The following is a 16,201-nucleotide window of genomic DNA, read 5'->3' as shown; positions in this document are numbered from 1 at the left end:
TAGGTATTGCTGGAAACATGAACAGTTTTCACAGGTTTTAGTAGAAATGAGTAATTTGAAAGTTGCTGCTGGAAATGACTTCATTATTCACTAATCACCACAGAACATTCCCTACATTAACATGCAATTGAAACAGTCCCAGCTCTACATGCCTTACATGATGAATTAGGTAATGAGGGTAAAGCACAGTAAAGAGCCAAAGCCAACATCTCACTAAGGCACTGAAACGTACCTATCTGAACTTAAATATATTTGAAGAAATATTAGTCAGGTAATTAATGACTCCAAGCAGGCTAACGGTAGAGCAACTAATTTAATAAGAACTTTTTATTTCTTTTAAAGATTACTGTGCAATTGGTAATTATCTCTCCAAATACCTATTGAATATTCTAATCACAATAACAAAACCATTTTAGTGAATGTTATTTACAGTATGCACAGGTCAGTGGTCAGTTTGAGGAAAGACTGTAAGAAACATGGCGTGTAAGGAGTGATTCTTTCTCTAGTATAATCTCTTGGTTTCCAGAAATCAGAAACTGATAAGACTCCCCAAATCCGAGGTTGCATCCAGACCTTTGTGTTAATAGATGTCAAAAGACCTTTCCCCATTAGTGTCTTTATCCCTTTTTGAACCCACCTGTTCTTTTCCCCTCTACGTTGTCATGTATCAATGCTTTTGACAACTTGGCTGTGAACTTGAAGAAGTATTTTCTCTACGTAAACTGGCATACTGGCTTTTCCTTCTGAATAGCATATCAAGAGTCCACAAACTGACCTGCAGTGGTGTCGGCGCACCATCCACGAAAACTCTCTCTGGCAGTCCAGGCAATGGTTAATCTCTGTGTCTCCCTGCCACTTCTGCTCTGCACTAAGCTTCTGCTGGAACTCGAGAGCATCTGATTTTTGCCACAGGGCATCCTTATCTCTGCAGAGACACAGTTAAAGGGAAGAAAAATGCATAGGAAGTATCGATACTGCTTTGCTGTTAACCAACCTCAAACTAAACACTGGTGAAAGTTTCACAGTATAAACCGCACTGCTGTAACTTCCAAGGAGCTTTCAGGAATAAAGATGGGTCAGGAAAACTACTGTTGGGAAGGAGGGAGAAAAATGCATGCCATGTACAGAACTACACTGCTTTTGCAAAAGAGACAGGAAATTAAGGAAGAGATCACTTTCGGTCTTATATTTTTGACTGCATTAAGGAAAAGCAAAATTTCATCTGCTGATGAACTTGGCCATTATCCGTACCTTCAACTCAGGCATATAAGATTTTAGGCAGTATCTAGGCACATCTAGGCAGTATGCCTTAAAATCCTAAGACAGGATTTTAATTTCTTCCTGCTGTTTGTTTTGATGCTAACCTGATAAGTTCTATCAAACGTTCTTCAAGGAACTGTTTTGTTCTCGTCAGGTCATCCAGCTCGGCAAACAACTTCTGGTCGCTGCTATCTTTTTCTGCTACCACCTTGCCGAGCTTCTCACCGTATTCGAGGGCTTGCTCTTTTGCTTCATCAGCTTCCTTTTGGGTCCTGATCAAACACAAATGCAATTAAGAACCTTTTAAAACTCATTTGCATTAAAGTCTTCTCTAAGGGAGAATGGGGTCATCCATTGTGATAAACAGGTAGCCTCAATGAAATTTTTCTTAGTGTGTGTATTTTCATAGCTAACCAGAAACTCTTCAGTTTTCTGCATCGGAGCAACTACACACAGATCTGTTATCCAGTGAACCCAGTCAGCAAACAGCAGCTTCTTGGATCCCCTGCTTACAGCTAGGCTTGTGATGGCTGCCACACTGGAAATAAAATTAGTGTCCTTCAAAGCCAAGACCATTAGCTGCTGCAAACTGAGCTAGCAGGTAAGGTCCTATAGCTGCAAGTTACCTAGCATCTGCAGGTTTTACACAGGGCCATTTAATACATATTCCTCCACAGCTTTCATATTCACAAAAGGGAAGAAAGAAGTTTCTCAGTATATTCTTCTAACATCTAACACAGATGCAATTCAAAAAGTAGACGTTAAGAACCAAAGTTCACTGCACAATCAGTGCAAGGACGTAAGTGTCCCCAGAAAACTTCACAGAATGTAGGTCCTGGTACTGTATGCTACTGTAACTTTAGTACTATGAGGCCTAGCACTGGGTGAACAACACTAAGGCAAAAGAACACAAAGGGCCAAGCTGCTCTAAACGCACTCAGCCAATTCAGCTGAATTCAAATGTTTTGGTGAGTTAAATTTTTTACTGCCAACTTTCATTGTAGATCAAGCATCATCTGTCTTCCCACAAAGAAAGATGGCACTAGCACAAAAACATAAATGTGACATAGGCTTTGGCTAGCTCATCTGTACTGTGTGTGCTCCTGCCTCATGAAGAGCTATTTTGGACTGCTAGATAATCTGCAGTGTACAGATCCACACTATGGACCTTGGAAACATAGCCTGAGTTAGATGCTTAAAACTGGTAAGAAATCTGCTGAATAAGACATGCAGGATGTGGTCCCATTCAAACAAATCTTATTGTGCCCCTGAAACATCCTGGACAGGAAAGAAAAAAAAATTAAAAAACTGCAAATTTTCCATTCCTTATTTAAAAAAAGAAAACCAAAAGCCAGTTTTGCTATTTAAATCTTGTGACTAACCGATAAGGGTAATAGGAGGTTATGAAATGCCTTGCAGTTTCATAAAGGAAGAGAGACAATGAATTTAAGTCATCAGCGACATTAAGCAGTAAAATCCAAACCGTGGATCCAAATTCATGAGTGCTGCGTAATTTACATATTTCTCCTCTGAGGTATCAATCTGATCTTCCTAGAGAGCGCCTCTGCACGATTTCCCTTACATAAATCCTGTGGCACATGCTGCTTCATATCCCATAGCAATTTGCGATAAGGCTTTGGATACTGGCTCCTCACTTGGCTTCTAGATAACAGCTTGTGTAAGAGAACCCAAATTCCCACCTTTCTAAAAGTCCTTTCAGAGACATCACCTCTTCTTCCTTCTGCAGCCGAGCAGATTCAGATTCAGCCAGCTGCTCTCTTGCTTCATCCAGCTTGCTAGACAAACTTGTGTTTGCAGCCTAGCAAAATAAATAATTATATTTACTTGCATCGAAAAACAGCACTTTACCAAGTATTCCATAGTTATTGAGGCACCTAAACAATGCTTTGAAAGAGCCAATTAAAGCCAAGCCATCAATCAAGATTTTATTGTACAAGCGGACACTAATTATTTGTGTACTGATGATTGACTACTTCTGTCACACTGAATAAGGGATGAACTCTAAAGTAAGATAGCATTAAACAGTGTCTATAATTCTTACTAGCCCATGTAAACAGCTTTTATCTCCTTATCAAGGAGAATCTCTTAAGGACAATGGCAAGAGAATAAGCTCTAGAAGATTTTTTCACCATCCAAAAGCCTCAGAAGAAAAAAAAAAAACCACAAGAGCTAAATAGCCAGATTTTGACCTGTTCATTAAAGCTATACGGAACATGATGGACAGCGGAAACAAAAACTTACTCCACAGCCAGCCTCTGCAGACAAATCTGCCAAATGCTGACCCTCAGTTAACGCACCTAAACTGTATTCAGGCCTCTAAAGGTGTATGTATTTCCATCAGCAGGCAGGGCCAGGTTCCTTAACCTTAACTTTCTGCTTTCCCGACCTTTTATTGACACCTCAGTTCCGCCTTCTTAACCCAACTATTTGATAAATGCATTAAAAATATATATATATCTACACACACATACATACATTTATGTATGTACGCACGCATATTTTTTTTTCTGGCTGGGCTATTTCTCAGCCATATCAGTTCTTATTCAGTGTCTCTTGCGGTCTACAAACAGCTGGATCCACATGCGGGATTGTATGGGATAGCAATACAGGGCCTAAGACAGACATTGTTTAAACTGTGCCCCCATTTAAGAAGCGTACACACAGCCAGGTCTTAGACAACACCTGACTGGCTTTCAAAGCAGGACAAATCCTAAGTGCTGCTTGTGCCTTTGATCATCTCCATTTCAGTGGTTAACTTTACGTTCTCAAGTATTTTGGCTGCAGCACCCGTACTTGTTCAAGGACAATCTCAGGCTCACAGTCAGTGATCAAAAATGCCAGCTGCCTGCTTGATTATAACACTAGTGTCTGCTTACACAAACACCTCTGCCTTTTAATTGGATCAAGCACCTACTTGTAACTCTGCAATCTCTTCCTCTGCAGCACACCGTTGTCGCTTCTGCTCCTCAAGTTGCTCTTGTACTTTCCTGCACTCCTCACTGACAGCCTAGCAGAGAGATCGAGGCAGGAGTTAGCGTTCCTCTAGTGGCCAGCCCTTCATCTAAGAAACTGCCAGCTGTGGATCATGAGTGCTCTACTGTCCCATATGGGATAAACGTAGCACCCCTTTCAAGCTCATGAAAGACAGAGTTAAAGAGGCACCCAACTCATGGATTCAAGAAAATTCTCTTCTGTGGTGGCAGATAAGCTGTGTTTTACTGAAACTTGCTATGGGCTATTATAGGTTTCAACAAAAAGAAAGTGCTGCTTGCTAATTGCTTTGGCTCAAAAGAGCAAGATAGGCCAAGTCATGTTAAGGTTTAAGTGCATATGAAAAAGAAACACAACTGAATGCACACAATTTTCTTAGACTCACAGGATTTCTGGATACCCAGTGGCACAAACCTCTGATCAGCTGCCAGTCTTAGATACTATCTCAGAATGGCAGAACAAACACACTAAAATCTTTAGCCTTCAGGTGTGCCGCTTCACATACACAGGGCTGACTCATGCTTTTGTGGAAGCAAAACTTTGATCTTCTCAGCTGTTACCTTGAGCAGTCAAAAACAAAAATACATGAGGGAATTATCTGCAAAAGCATATGGTCTCAGTCTAAATTTGCTTTCACCAAAATCAGTTTTCAGGGGAAGCAGTGTTAGGGCCATGGCGAGGGCCAGGTCTCACAACGTTCATAGCAAGAAAAACAAAAAACAAAAACAAAAAAAAATCAAGACTGTGATCTGAGGGTGAAACTCAAGGAAATGCTACCTTTAGCGGTGAAGCCAAAATAAAAAGTTATCACCCTCTCCACTACTGGCTGCCTTTTCCATACCACATGCCCCTCCACTGTGTTCACAGGGCCACATTACACACCTTCAAAAGACTCCAGAGGGTTATTTTACTTCAAGTCACCCAGCTTGTGAGTGTAGAGACATTTTCAGATTCTCAGGCTAAGGCTAGTTGTGATCTGCTATTCTCAGAGCCTCAGCAACACAAACCTTAGTATTTCACCCAGTAATTTCTGCAGCAGAAGATGAAGCAGGGGAAATGCTGCACAGCTCCCTGAGGTATAAACGATCACATTAATTTACCTTGTATTTTGTCTGATAATTTAGAATCTCTGTGCTCATTTGAAATTTTATTGCGGACAGCTCTTCTTGGCTGGTCTCTTGGAAGCTCTGTGCCTGTTTCTTTGCTGTCTCCAGCTGCATTTGCAGACTCGGGACAGCCGCGGCACATACTTGAGCTTCCTCCAATTTTTCTTGCAGGCTCTTGTTCTCCTGCCTGAGAGCAGAGATGTCAAGCTTCAGCCTCTCCTGTTCCTCCGCAGTCCGTTCTTCCAGTTCTTTGAGCCTCCCTGTGGCCTTGGCTAACTTCTCTTCTGTATTTACCTTTTCAGAGGTCACGGCACAAATCTGAATACCCAGTTCAGCCATATCAGTGTTGGTCCTGTGGAGGAGATCTTTGTTTTCTTCATTTTCCATTTTAACAGCTTCCAAGTACTGCTTAACCTTGGATAGCTCTTCCTTCAGGTTCAGCAAATTATTTTCCAGCTCAGCTTTTTGATGGGCCACCCTCTCCTGCTCTTTTTTCAGCACTTCTTCTCTCTCTTTATACTGCATCAGTTCTTGCATGTGGTTTCTGTTGAGCGACTCACTCTCCTCCTTCAGTTGCTGGACATGCACTTTCTGCTCCCCCAAGACAGTCTCTGTGACTGCCAGCTCACCTCTCATCTGCTCTCTCTCAACAGTGGTCTGTTGAAGCTTGACTCGCAGGTCAAGGACTTCTGCCTGCAGCCTAGACACTTCTCCTCGGTTGACCTGCAGCTGCTCTTCACTCACAATCAGCCTGGAGGCCAGCTCTTTTGCCTCTTTCTCCAGAAAAGCTGTCTGCTGTAGTTGGTGTTTTTCCACTGATTTCTTCTCTGCTGTGAGGGATTCAATCAGCTTTGTCTGGTGAAGACATGTCTTTTCCATGCTAAGCTTTTCCACCTCAAGAATCTCTGCTTTCTTCCTATGTCTTTCAGCTTCTGCTCTTAGTTGCTTGTACTGATTCTCCATGCCTTGCAGTTCTGCCTCCTTCTCTGTGAGCTGCGATCGGAGAGACTCTTCGCTTTCTTTCAAGGAGCCCAAGCTCTTTTCCATTTGTAAACAATCCTGTTTGGCTCTCTTCAGCTGTCCTTCAAGAAGAGCACAAGACTCCTTGGTTGCCTCTTCTCTTTGCTTCAGTTCTTTGTAGTCTGAGTGCAGAGCGTCTAACCTATCCTCCAGAATTTGGCTTTGCCTCCTGGCATTCTGCAAGTCTTCATCCAGCTGTTTGTTCTGGCCCCTGAGCTTCTTCTCTTTTTCATCGACTGACACCAAGGCATCATCTATCTCACTCTGAAGCTGTTTCTCAGAGGCTCTCAGCCTGGCCACCTCTGCTTCCAGGGAGGCTTTGGACTCTTCCACATTTTTCAACTTCTCTTCCATCTTTTTCTTGGCCTGCTGCAAATCTGCATTCTCTGATTTCAGCTTCTGATTCTCCTCATCCTTTTCACTCACTGCAGAGTTTTGCTGCTCCAACTGCTCCTCCAGCTGCTTGACTTTCTGGCTGAGGTGCTCTTTTTCAGATGAGATTTTCTGTTTTTGTTCCTCAAGGCTATGCACAGTGTGACTCACCTTTGTTAAGTGACCTTCCTGTAGTTCAAGTTGCTCTGCCAGAGAGTGGGCTTTGTGCTTCAGTGCTCCTTCCCTCCTACTGCACTCCTCCTCAAGTTTCTCTTTTTCTTTCCTTGCCTCCTCAAGATTTTTTTCCAGTGACCCCACCTGAGCCAGCGACCCCATTACCTGGGTCTGGAGATCAGCCACCTCCTTCCCTTTCAGGGTCAGGGCCTTCTGAAGCGCTTCCATTTCCTTTGCCATGGTTTCCAGGCTCCCAAGCAGCTTTTCGCTCTCTTCCCTAGAGTCAGCAGTGAGGCGATTGTATCTGGATTCCAGTTCCTTCTGCACCTCTTCTTTCAACCGTAGCTCCTCTCTTGCTGCTTTTAGCTGAGATGCATGTTCGTCATTGAGTTTTTGCATGTCTGCCTTTTCCTTTTCTTTCTCCTGAAGCTTCTCCAACAGTCCTTGTATCTGTATGGCAGAGTCACAGTGGGCTGTGGCTTGCTGTCCTTTCTCCTCCAAGGCGGCATCAACTTTTGCCAGGAGCTCCATGTTCTTCTGTTTCGTTGAACTCAGCTTGGCCTTAAGTTCATCAATGCAAAGATCCTTCATAGTGACCAAAGCCCTAGAGGCCTCCAGCTCCTGATTCAACAACTGCAGCTTTGAGGCACAGTTCTCCTTGCTGGTCTCCAGCTGCTCCAGCTTTGTTGAGTACTCTTTCTGTTGCTCCACTGCATTCAGTTCCAGGGACTGCAGGCACTTCTGCAGATCGTGAACAGTGCTCTGAGTGGAATGGGAGACCTCACACTGCTTCTGTAACTCTGTGATCATCTTTGTCAGCCGGGAGTTCTCCTCGCTGTAGTTACTACTCTTCTCCTTTTCTACCTGTGCTTGCGCTTTCTGAAGGCTGATGGCTGCCTGCAGCTCCTGGTTTTCCATCTGTAGCTGGTGAATTCGATCCTGAAGCTCTCTCTGTCTCAGCTCAGCCTGGTCAAGTTCTACACGCATCTCTTCAAAGCCCTCAATGTGTTCAACATTTAGCGAGTTATTTGCATCAGGGCTGGAGGGAAACTCTTGGGCCTAAATGAACAGAAGGGGAAAAGCAGGGAGTTTAAAATTTAATTCAGAGTTGCATTTTTCAAACAAAAAAATTAAAAAGTTTCAGAAATAAGGATGGCTTAGCTTCTTGTTGCTGGCTACTGGTGATAATAATGATAAGAACATTGAGGAGATCCTGTCAGGATTAAAAAAAGCAACTAAGAATTCGAGTTATTGATATCCTCTTTGACTGACTGATTTATGGGCTTTTCTATAGTTCGTACCACCTTAATCTCTAAGCACTTCAGATTTTAAATTATTCCTATTTGTTAGTAACAGCTTCAAGAGAACTTAAACATGCATTTATAAGCTTTGTTCAAATGACATCACTGGGTGAATTTAGCTTCTTAAAGCACAGTGACATTGTGTCTTGTGTACATAGGACTACAAAACATGAACTTAAAGGAGAAAAGGGTTATTTTCACAAAACATAAACGAACACATACTCTTTTTATGCTATCTTTTAAGTATCTTTTTTTTCCTTTAAAAGATTTGCATGTTCAATTGAATCAGCTACTGGATCATCCTCTTTATTTTTAATTAAAAATCTCTTTCGTACCTTACTCTTATAAGAGTCACAAGCATCATAAAACTATCAAGCTCTATGAAACTATGCCATTAACTAAAGATCTACTGTGCGAAGAAAGTAATAGCTCTTTTCAAACACTTATTTTGAATTTGCTTACCTGCAAATAGTTGCTCACTAAACTGCTCATGCTGGAACTGCGACTTGGGGGCTTCCATAAATAAGCTGAAGATCCAAGGGAGGATAGTGTTCTCCTATCAGTCACATGAAGGAACAAGAGAAGACTAAGCACATACATACCTGTTTTTCTATTCCTATCTTTACGTCTTATCTAGTTATAACTACCACAAACAAGAAGACATAACTGCGTCTGTTGTCTGGGCCAACAGTCACTGAAGTTGATGGAAAACAAAACAGGGATATTAAAGGTGCTGATAGAAGACTATGGGATTGGTATCCATGACTTCCCACATTCACAAGATCCAAGGCAGTTTTGATCTACAAAACGGCACTGCTGTGTGCTGAGTGCTCAACCACATGGTGGCAGCAAGCAGCCCTGGAAATCTTCCACGGATATACATGGACCTGGATCAGACCTAGCAGTGTTTGTTGTTCCCCTCTCTGAGATGGGATCAGGCCTCCTGTAGTGAACGCACACTGTCAGGTCTACCTCTGCGACGAGTGAAGCAGACTCTTTGGCCATTCAGTCATTAGGGGCATGAGATCTTTGAAGAAAGGGGCCAAGAACATTTCTTCTTGTGTCTGTGAAGATGAACATACCTTGGGATTTGAGCCCAAACTGCAGTTAGTGGAAGGACTCTATTATGATCTTCTGTGAGCATCAAAACTGATCTCTGATATGCAATATATCGAAGGAAAAAAGGCCAAGTTGGTCATAGACTAATTACATGGAGAAACTGTATGCCTGCTCTAACACAAGTGTTCCTACCGTCAAAAGCAAAAGCTTTTACAAATTCTGCAGGTAGGTACCATGGCCATGGTACTACAAAGCAACAAATTGTTTCCATCTTACCTGGCGAATGTTGGCCACGCAGCATCTAAATCATAGCCTCTTGATGCCAGGTCAAACTGAACGTCAGTGAGCTCATAGAGATAACCCACAATGTCAGAACTCATTTTGGAATTCAGAAATGGACTTCTCGCGTAGTACCAGTCACTTGAAAACAAAAAATAAAGTAGTACTCATTCATAAGTGAAAAAGGAGCAGGGGTTTCACTTGCAAGAGAATAAAACATTTTAATTTGCTCTTTTCTTCTAAAACATTGACTCTACCCTAGCAAAATTACTCCAAATGCAAAATGAAAGCAACCAAACCCGTCAGTGAAGAGCTCACTCCTTTGATATGAATGAAGGCAAATCGATTCAATGAAACCTACAAAAATATCTTTCAGGAAGCCCCTGCACAAAACATTTTTTGCTCAAGTGCTTGGGCAAAAGATTAGCAAGACAAAATATTTGCCATACACTGGATAATCACACAGTAAATATATGAAGCACACACTTAGTACCTCAAGAATGAGAGATCAAGAGCAGCAACCGCAGTTAAAATACACTGTATAAACGCTTGGCTTTTCCTAAAAGCTCTACCTATGTCCCTCCCAACTAACTATAACCTGTCTTTGGTGCTCCTTGGCCAGGGACAAGCTGTTCCTCTGCGTGATATTCCACAGAGTAGCAAACCCTTTCCGGGGCTTTGTGCAACACAACCAAATTCACCTTCCTTTATAATGTACAGCACCTAAGACAAACCCAGGATCTTCAACGTTTATGAAAAGTTTATCTTCATAACCCACACAGGAGCATCAGGACTTGGATGAGCCACCCAATGCACATGTGCTCAACTGTAACAACTTTCAACACTTAGCAGTCTGAGATAGGTATGAACCAGTAACCCAGGCCAAAAGGTCTGTTTTTATTTATATACTATTACCAGCCCTCTAAGCCAACCTCTGGAAGAGTTTCAATTTCTTCCAATGGCCACTCTGTCAATCTTTCGTTTCGTTGCTTGTTCACACTGAACAATCATCCCTTGGTACTTTGCTATTTACCTCGTCACTTTGGTGTTCATAAAACACTGCTGCAAGGTGTCTGCTAGTCTTTGGTGAACCAAGGAGTAACGAAGAAACGCTCTTCCTTTCCCAAGAGATGTTCGTAGCTGGAAGGGAGAAACCACGAGAAAATAAATTCTAAGCACCATTTATAAACACATACAGAGATATGACCAGGGTAGACTACATACATATGCAAAAAACACAGTAAGCCACTAGGTGTAAAGGAAGTAATAAGAAGTACCACTGAGACACACCCTCTCCCAGTATGTTACTGGGGGGAATCGTTTATCAATGATGAATTCACATCTGTAGCTGGTTGTTGCCCACTTTATAATAATACAGAAGGCATCAAAACACCAACGCATCTTCAAATATTTTTAGTATGTGGGTACAGACTATGTTAAGGGCGATTCCAATATAAGGCAAGATCCCAGTATGCCTGGCAAAGCCAGGGATGACTGCTTAGGCACTTTAAGCTGCATCTGGCCACAGCTGGGATTGCTTGAAGGCAGATCTATCCATAGCACAAAGGTGTACATATATACATTTATATATCCCCAAGGACACAATAACTCTAGGCCATGCAAAAAGCTTTTCTTTATACTCAGTCCTTAAGTTGATAAAACTTAATTCTTTCTTCATATCGAGATCAGCTGCATGACTGAAATCAGTAGGTCTTTTTATGAAGATAACTAATAAATCAACATAAGAGGAATCAAAAAACTCAGCACTGAATTTTGTTACAGCTACTGAGTTGAGGAATTGATGTTTTCTTTTGTTTTGCCTTTTACATCTGAGCTATTTGCTGCCCTTCAAAATAAGGCAACCAGTAATGTTTTCTTACCACTCGGCATCAAAATCAGTAATGCAGGAATGGAAAATTAAAGAGATGAAAAGATTTTCTCACCAGTCAGCTATGCTTTTTTATATCCTAACAAACTGCCTATCTACTTAACAAATGGAATCTGTTCATCATGAGAAAATGGAGGCCAGGAAAACATCAGAGGGTTGAGGTTCAAATTAGCTGGCTACTTTAAATTTTCCTTGAAAAGTCAGTGTGGAAGAAGGTGCAAAGGCCACAAAAGCTGTCTCTCCATTCGATCAATACTCCACAGTCATGAAGTAAGGGCAATGCTTTATATCTAAAATTCCTTGATTTTGCTGTCCCTGGGCTTCTGCCCTCAAGGAACAGGTCCCTTGTTAAATCTCAGCAATCCATTATATACAAAAATGTTCCTCACAAATGGAATGAAGACACGTGAAGCAAAGGAAGCAAAACTTTTTACTGCTTCCTCTTTTGAATTCTACATGACAGAAAGTATGAAACAACATGACCCCCAAGGGGTAAGTAGCCCAGAACCAGCCCATTTCTTTTGTTTACCAATTTTCATCCTCTTTCAGCAAGCAGATCCCTGGATATTTTCCAGGGAGATGCAATCCCAGTCCTGTGCACAGAAGCATACTGACAAGTGTTTTTCCTCACTGGGGGTTTTTAATGAATCCCTTAAGAATAACCAGAAACCCCCTGAAAGCTACTGAGCTAATTCTATCCTTATTCCCATTGGTTTATCAATCGAAACAGCCATGTTTCTTTTATGCACAGAGATACTAGAACAAATATACATGACAACAGAAGAAGGGGAAAATATTTACATGTGTGCAGCTACAAGTAGCCAAAGAGCATTCAGCTGGGAACAAAACCATGCCACCTCCTTCCAGAGCCTACCAGAGTTCAACAAGGCAGGCTCCATGTTGACTGCAGGCTTTGTAGCTAAGGTGGTAGTGTGTGTGAAGTATGGCTGGGCATAGCTTTTAAAAACAGAATATGCAGCTGCAAAGACTTGCAATGATGTGTTTTCAGTGTAATCACTTCTGTAGTGCAGAGAAATGACCACAACTCACCTCATGCCATCAAGGACAAGGCTCTCTGTTTAATTGACAGCAGGGCAGTTTCTAGAGTACTCCTATTTGCTATCTTGCTTCACCTCTCTAGCATATCATGCACCCTAATATTAAAGCGCGGCAGGTAAGCAAAAGTCTCAGTGACCTTTCTTAAAGATTGACTGGCACTGCTCTTTCCTCCTTGTTCACTTCCAGCTTGGAAAGTCAACATCTACCACTATGTGAATAAACAAATGATATTTGGAAATGTTAAAATTCTATCCAGCTAGGTTCAAATACTGGCTGCTGATTTCCACGTGTACTGAAGGGGAACAACCCAATATATGTTTCTTTGCAATTTCCATTTCATTTCTAGGTTTGCAACTGACAGCTCAGTTACCTGAAATGGTTGACTGATGGGTTTTTTTTGAATTCATATTCCTAAACTACAAGCTAACAAACCAAGTTAAAAGAAATCTTCCACAAGCCAAATTCTATGGCTGCAAAGAAAGTGAAACAGGAAATCTTCTTCTTCTTCTTCCAAACCATAATTTCTGGTAGCATGCAAACCATTAAATGGTGACAGATACTGAAGAAGGACGAAAAGCAGAGCTGCCTTAACACATGGTAACGCGCATGGTGTTACCATACAGAATAGACTGTTGATGCCTACAGCATGGTTGTTTTTGCAGAGAAGTCAGGTTGGCTACTGCGGCTGAGAGTTTATGGGCCAGTAACTACTGCTAGAGGAACTTTTCTGCAGTGGCAGGCACTGTCCTTACTTTTCTGGTCTTCCTAGGGGTTGCAGGAAAGGAAAGCCGGATTGCCAGGGCTCTCCCCTATTTCCCTTCCCAGTGTCTGCCATGGCTTGTCCACCTTGGAGCAGCAAAATTCACTGTTGCCTAAACTGCTGAGAGGAGAAAGTGAGTTAGGGAACATAGAGCCCACCTGCGCTAGAGTCTCATGGTTCTCTTTCAGATGGCTCAAGATAACATTAGCTGGAGCTGTGGGGGAGGAATTGCTCAGAGAATAGGTAAATCTGATGTAAATAGTAACTTGCTAATACAACTTAGCATTGCTCAGGGATAACAAAACTGGGCATCAGGACAACACTGCCTGGCCCTGCCAAACCACGACCTCTTTTTCCCCATAGGGAAGTTCCTCTTCAAATGATTCTGGGTAGTATAAAGACTCAGCCAGGATCAGCATAGTAAACTTCTTGCAGCACTTATATCATCCACTAATCTAGTTACAGATGTAACATGGCTGTTATGAGATTAAGATTTTATTACTAAAATCTAATAAAAAAATAATAAAGCTTTTTGCCCTGTTCATATCAGCCTACTTGAGGGAACAATGGCAACCGTTCTGAACCACTACATCATATTTTTTGACATCAAGGAACAACACAGAGACAGGAGATGAAGTTCTGCTCTCAGTGACTCCTCCTCAACTCTACTGACAACTGAGAAAGTGTTAAGAAAGGTCAAACATGGCGATTCTTTTCTCTTAGAGCAAGTCCTGCTTTAAAGGAAGCAGTGCTAATGATGGCCGGCTCTGTCCTTGACTTAATTTTTCATTCCTTTTTAGAGCAAATGTCAGGGATTTAATGGAAAAGCAGAGCAAACCCAGAGACCAAACAAGATCATTCATTTGTGTAAGTGTTCTCCATATAACACTTCAGGCTATCTAACCTTACGTAATTTGGTGCTACCGCTCTCTCAAAGGACAAACGAAAACACAAAGGATGCGTTGTGATGTTTAACTGATATACTTACTTCTGTAATAGACTTAACAAAGCGGATTCCATCATTAGCTCCTTTGACCTTTGCCAGACAGTCACAGAAATAATCCCAGTAGTCTTTTCTATTTCCCAGCAATGTGTTTTTTTCTTTCTGATCAAACTTAAACAAGGAAAACAGAAACCCATCAGTGAAACTTAAATATAAATATACTTAAACATAGCTAGTGCGGAATTCTGTTCCTCTTCCACAACTTCCATGACTCCTCTTAGTTTTAGGCAACGTATTCACAAAGGTGGGAGAGACTGTACTGCATCAATGCAATTCAGTGAACCCAGAAGTTACTTTACAAACAGTAAAAGACTTTAATGTTCTTGCTTCAGTTAAAATACAGATATCCGTTCAAAACTTCTGAAACATTAAGATTTACAGCAGTTTCAGCAGCTCTTTACCAATAGCAAGGAACTGCAAGCCCCTGAGGAGGGACCTGCAATCAGAAATGTGCCATTAGCGCACATGTTCATACCAGAACAACTTGCTCTAGCTAGATCATGTGCAGAGTGGTGATGCAGCAAGGGTATGGAGTGCAGCTTGGACCACTCAAATCCCAAAGGATTTCTTCAGCTTCTGCTGAAGCCTGTGCAACTCACTTAAAGCTACCTTGCCTAGATTAAGGCTAGATTAGGATGTCTGTGTTGTAGTCAGTGACATGACTACAATATGTATAGACACAGACTGCGCAAACTGAATTCCAGTTTGCCCAGCAAAGCGTCTTCTTTTACTTAAACTTTGAGAAGGCCAAAAGCAGCATTCTAGATTCAAATTCAGCCTTTTGCATTAAGTTTTCCATACAATAAAAATGAATTTCCACAATGAAGTCTGTACATTACTCAGACCGCTGTATTTGCACCGTGAGCTACTTAGTGGTATTCATTTTGCATTGAAATGCTGTCAAGACCTCATTATCACATTTATTCCAGGATAATTTAGGAGTATATTTCTTCAGAATCAAGCCAGATCAATGGGAAACGCCTTACATTCTCCAGCCAACCTGCCAGCACTGCCTTTTGATTACATTTATTTGCTTTCACTTGAAATATATGCATTAAGGAGCACACATTCAGCCCACTTGTTGAAGTAAGAGAGACTTAATTGGATAGTTATCATTACCATTTGAATTAAACCCCACATTTTGAAGGGATAGCAACAGAAAAAAAAGGCCCAGCTTTGATACTGGATTATGAATAACACATATCACTTTTTACCTGTAAAAGGTACTCAAGCTTGTAGGAGAATTTTTGCAAGCTGACACTGTCATCTGTGATCGGTTCCCCTCCTTCTTTAAATTCTTTGCTTAATTCAGTCACAGCATCTTTAAAATAAGACATGAGAATGAATAACTAATGCAAGAGATATTTAGCACTGAATCCTTAAGCAACTAAGTAAATCAGTTTTTGCCATTTGGTTTTTTCCAGTACAAATGTCTTAATGGCAGTGCAAAAGCTTGCTAGTAGCTTGTAATTTAAGAACACCTGTAACAAAAACTGGAGCTCAAACTATGTCAAGTTGTCATACTGATTTATTATCTCTTCTCCTTAAAAGTAGCAAAACCTTCTCCTGAAACTCCGCAAAAAAAGCGGTAACAGACAATTGCTAACTTGATCCTTATTAGAGGATAGAGAAATAACTTGTCACTGTCTCATGTGCCCATTAAGGGTCTTCTATTGCAACCAGCCAAAGAGAATTCTGATTAGAAAGGACAGAACATATAATCTGCTAAAGGGGATCAGTAACACAAGAAGAGTCATTCAGTCAGCACATTTATCTTCTCCATGCTTTACTCTGGAAGATTCATCTTGTGCTGGTTACAAAATGCAAATGGAAAAAAAAAATCACATAACAAGAAGCATACAGCAATTCCTCTTCCCTAAAACCTAGTCCCAACAGTAGGTGAGGACA

General features: G+C 41.4%; 1 protein-coding gene across 3 annotated transcripts in view; it reads right to left on the bottom strand.

The window, feature by feature from the left end:
- Positions 1-16,201, bottom strand: part of FYCO1 (FYVE and coiled-coil domain autophagy adaptor 1) — a 56,738-nt gene that overhangs the window by 29,804 nt on the left and 10,733 nt on the right. For all 3 annotated transcript variants that reach the window (XM_068935637.1, XM_068935638.1, XM_068935639.1), the window contains exons 3-12: positions 15,508-15,614; positions 14,279-14,404; positions 10,617-10,723; positions 9,581-9,724; positions 8,708-8,801; positions 5,373-8,003; positions 4,196-4,288; positions 2,961-3,079; positions 1,365-1,532; positions 776-925 (exon numbers count right to left, since the gene is read on the bottom strand). In XM_068935637.1, coding sequence (XP_068791738.1) covers positions 776-925; positions 1,365-1,532; positions 2,961-3,079; positions 4,196-4,288; positions 5,373-8,003; positions 8,708-8,801; positions 9,581-9,724; positions 10,617-10,723; positions 14,279-14,404; positions 15,508-15,614 — 3,739 coding nt within the window. The remainder of the gene's footprint in view (positions 1-775; positions 926-1,364; positions 1,533-2,960; positions 3,080-4,195; positions 4,289-5,372; positions 8,004-8,707; positions 8,802-9,580; positions 9,725-10,616; positions 10,724-14,278; positions 14,405-15,507; positions 15,615-16,201) is intronic.

This window comes from Struthio camelus, chromosome 2 (assembly GCF_040807025.1).
Source record: "Struthio camelus isolate bStrCam1 chromosome 2, bStrCam1.hap1, whole genome shotgun sequence".
Lineage (NCBI taxonomy): Eukaryota > Metazoa > Chordata > Aves > Struthioniformes > Struthionidae > Struthio > Struthio camelus.
This window is presented reverse-complemented; position numbering and strand designations above follow the sequence as displayed.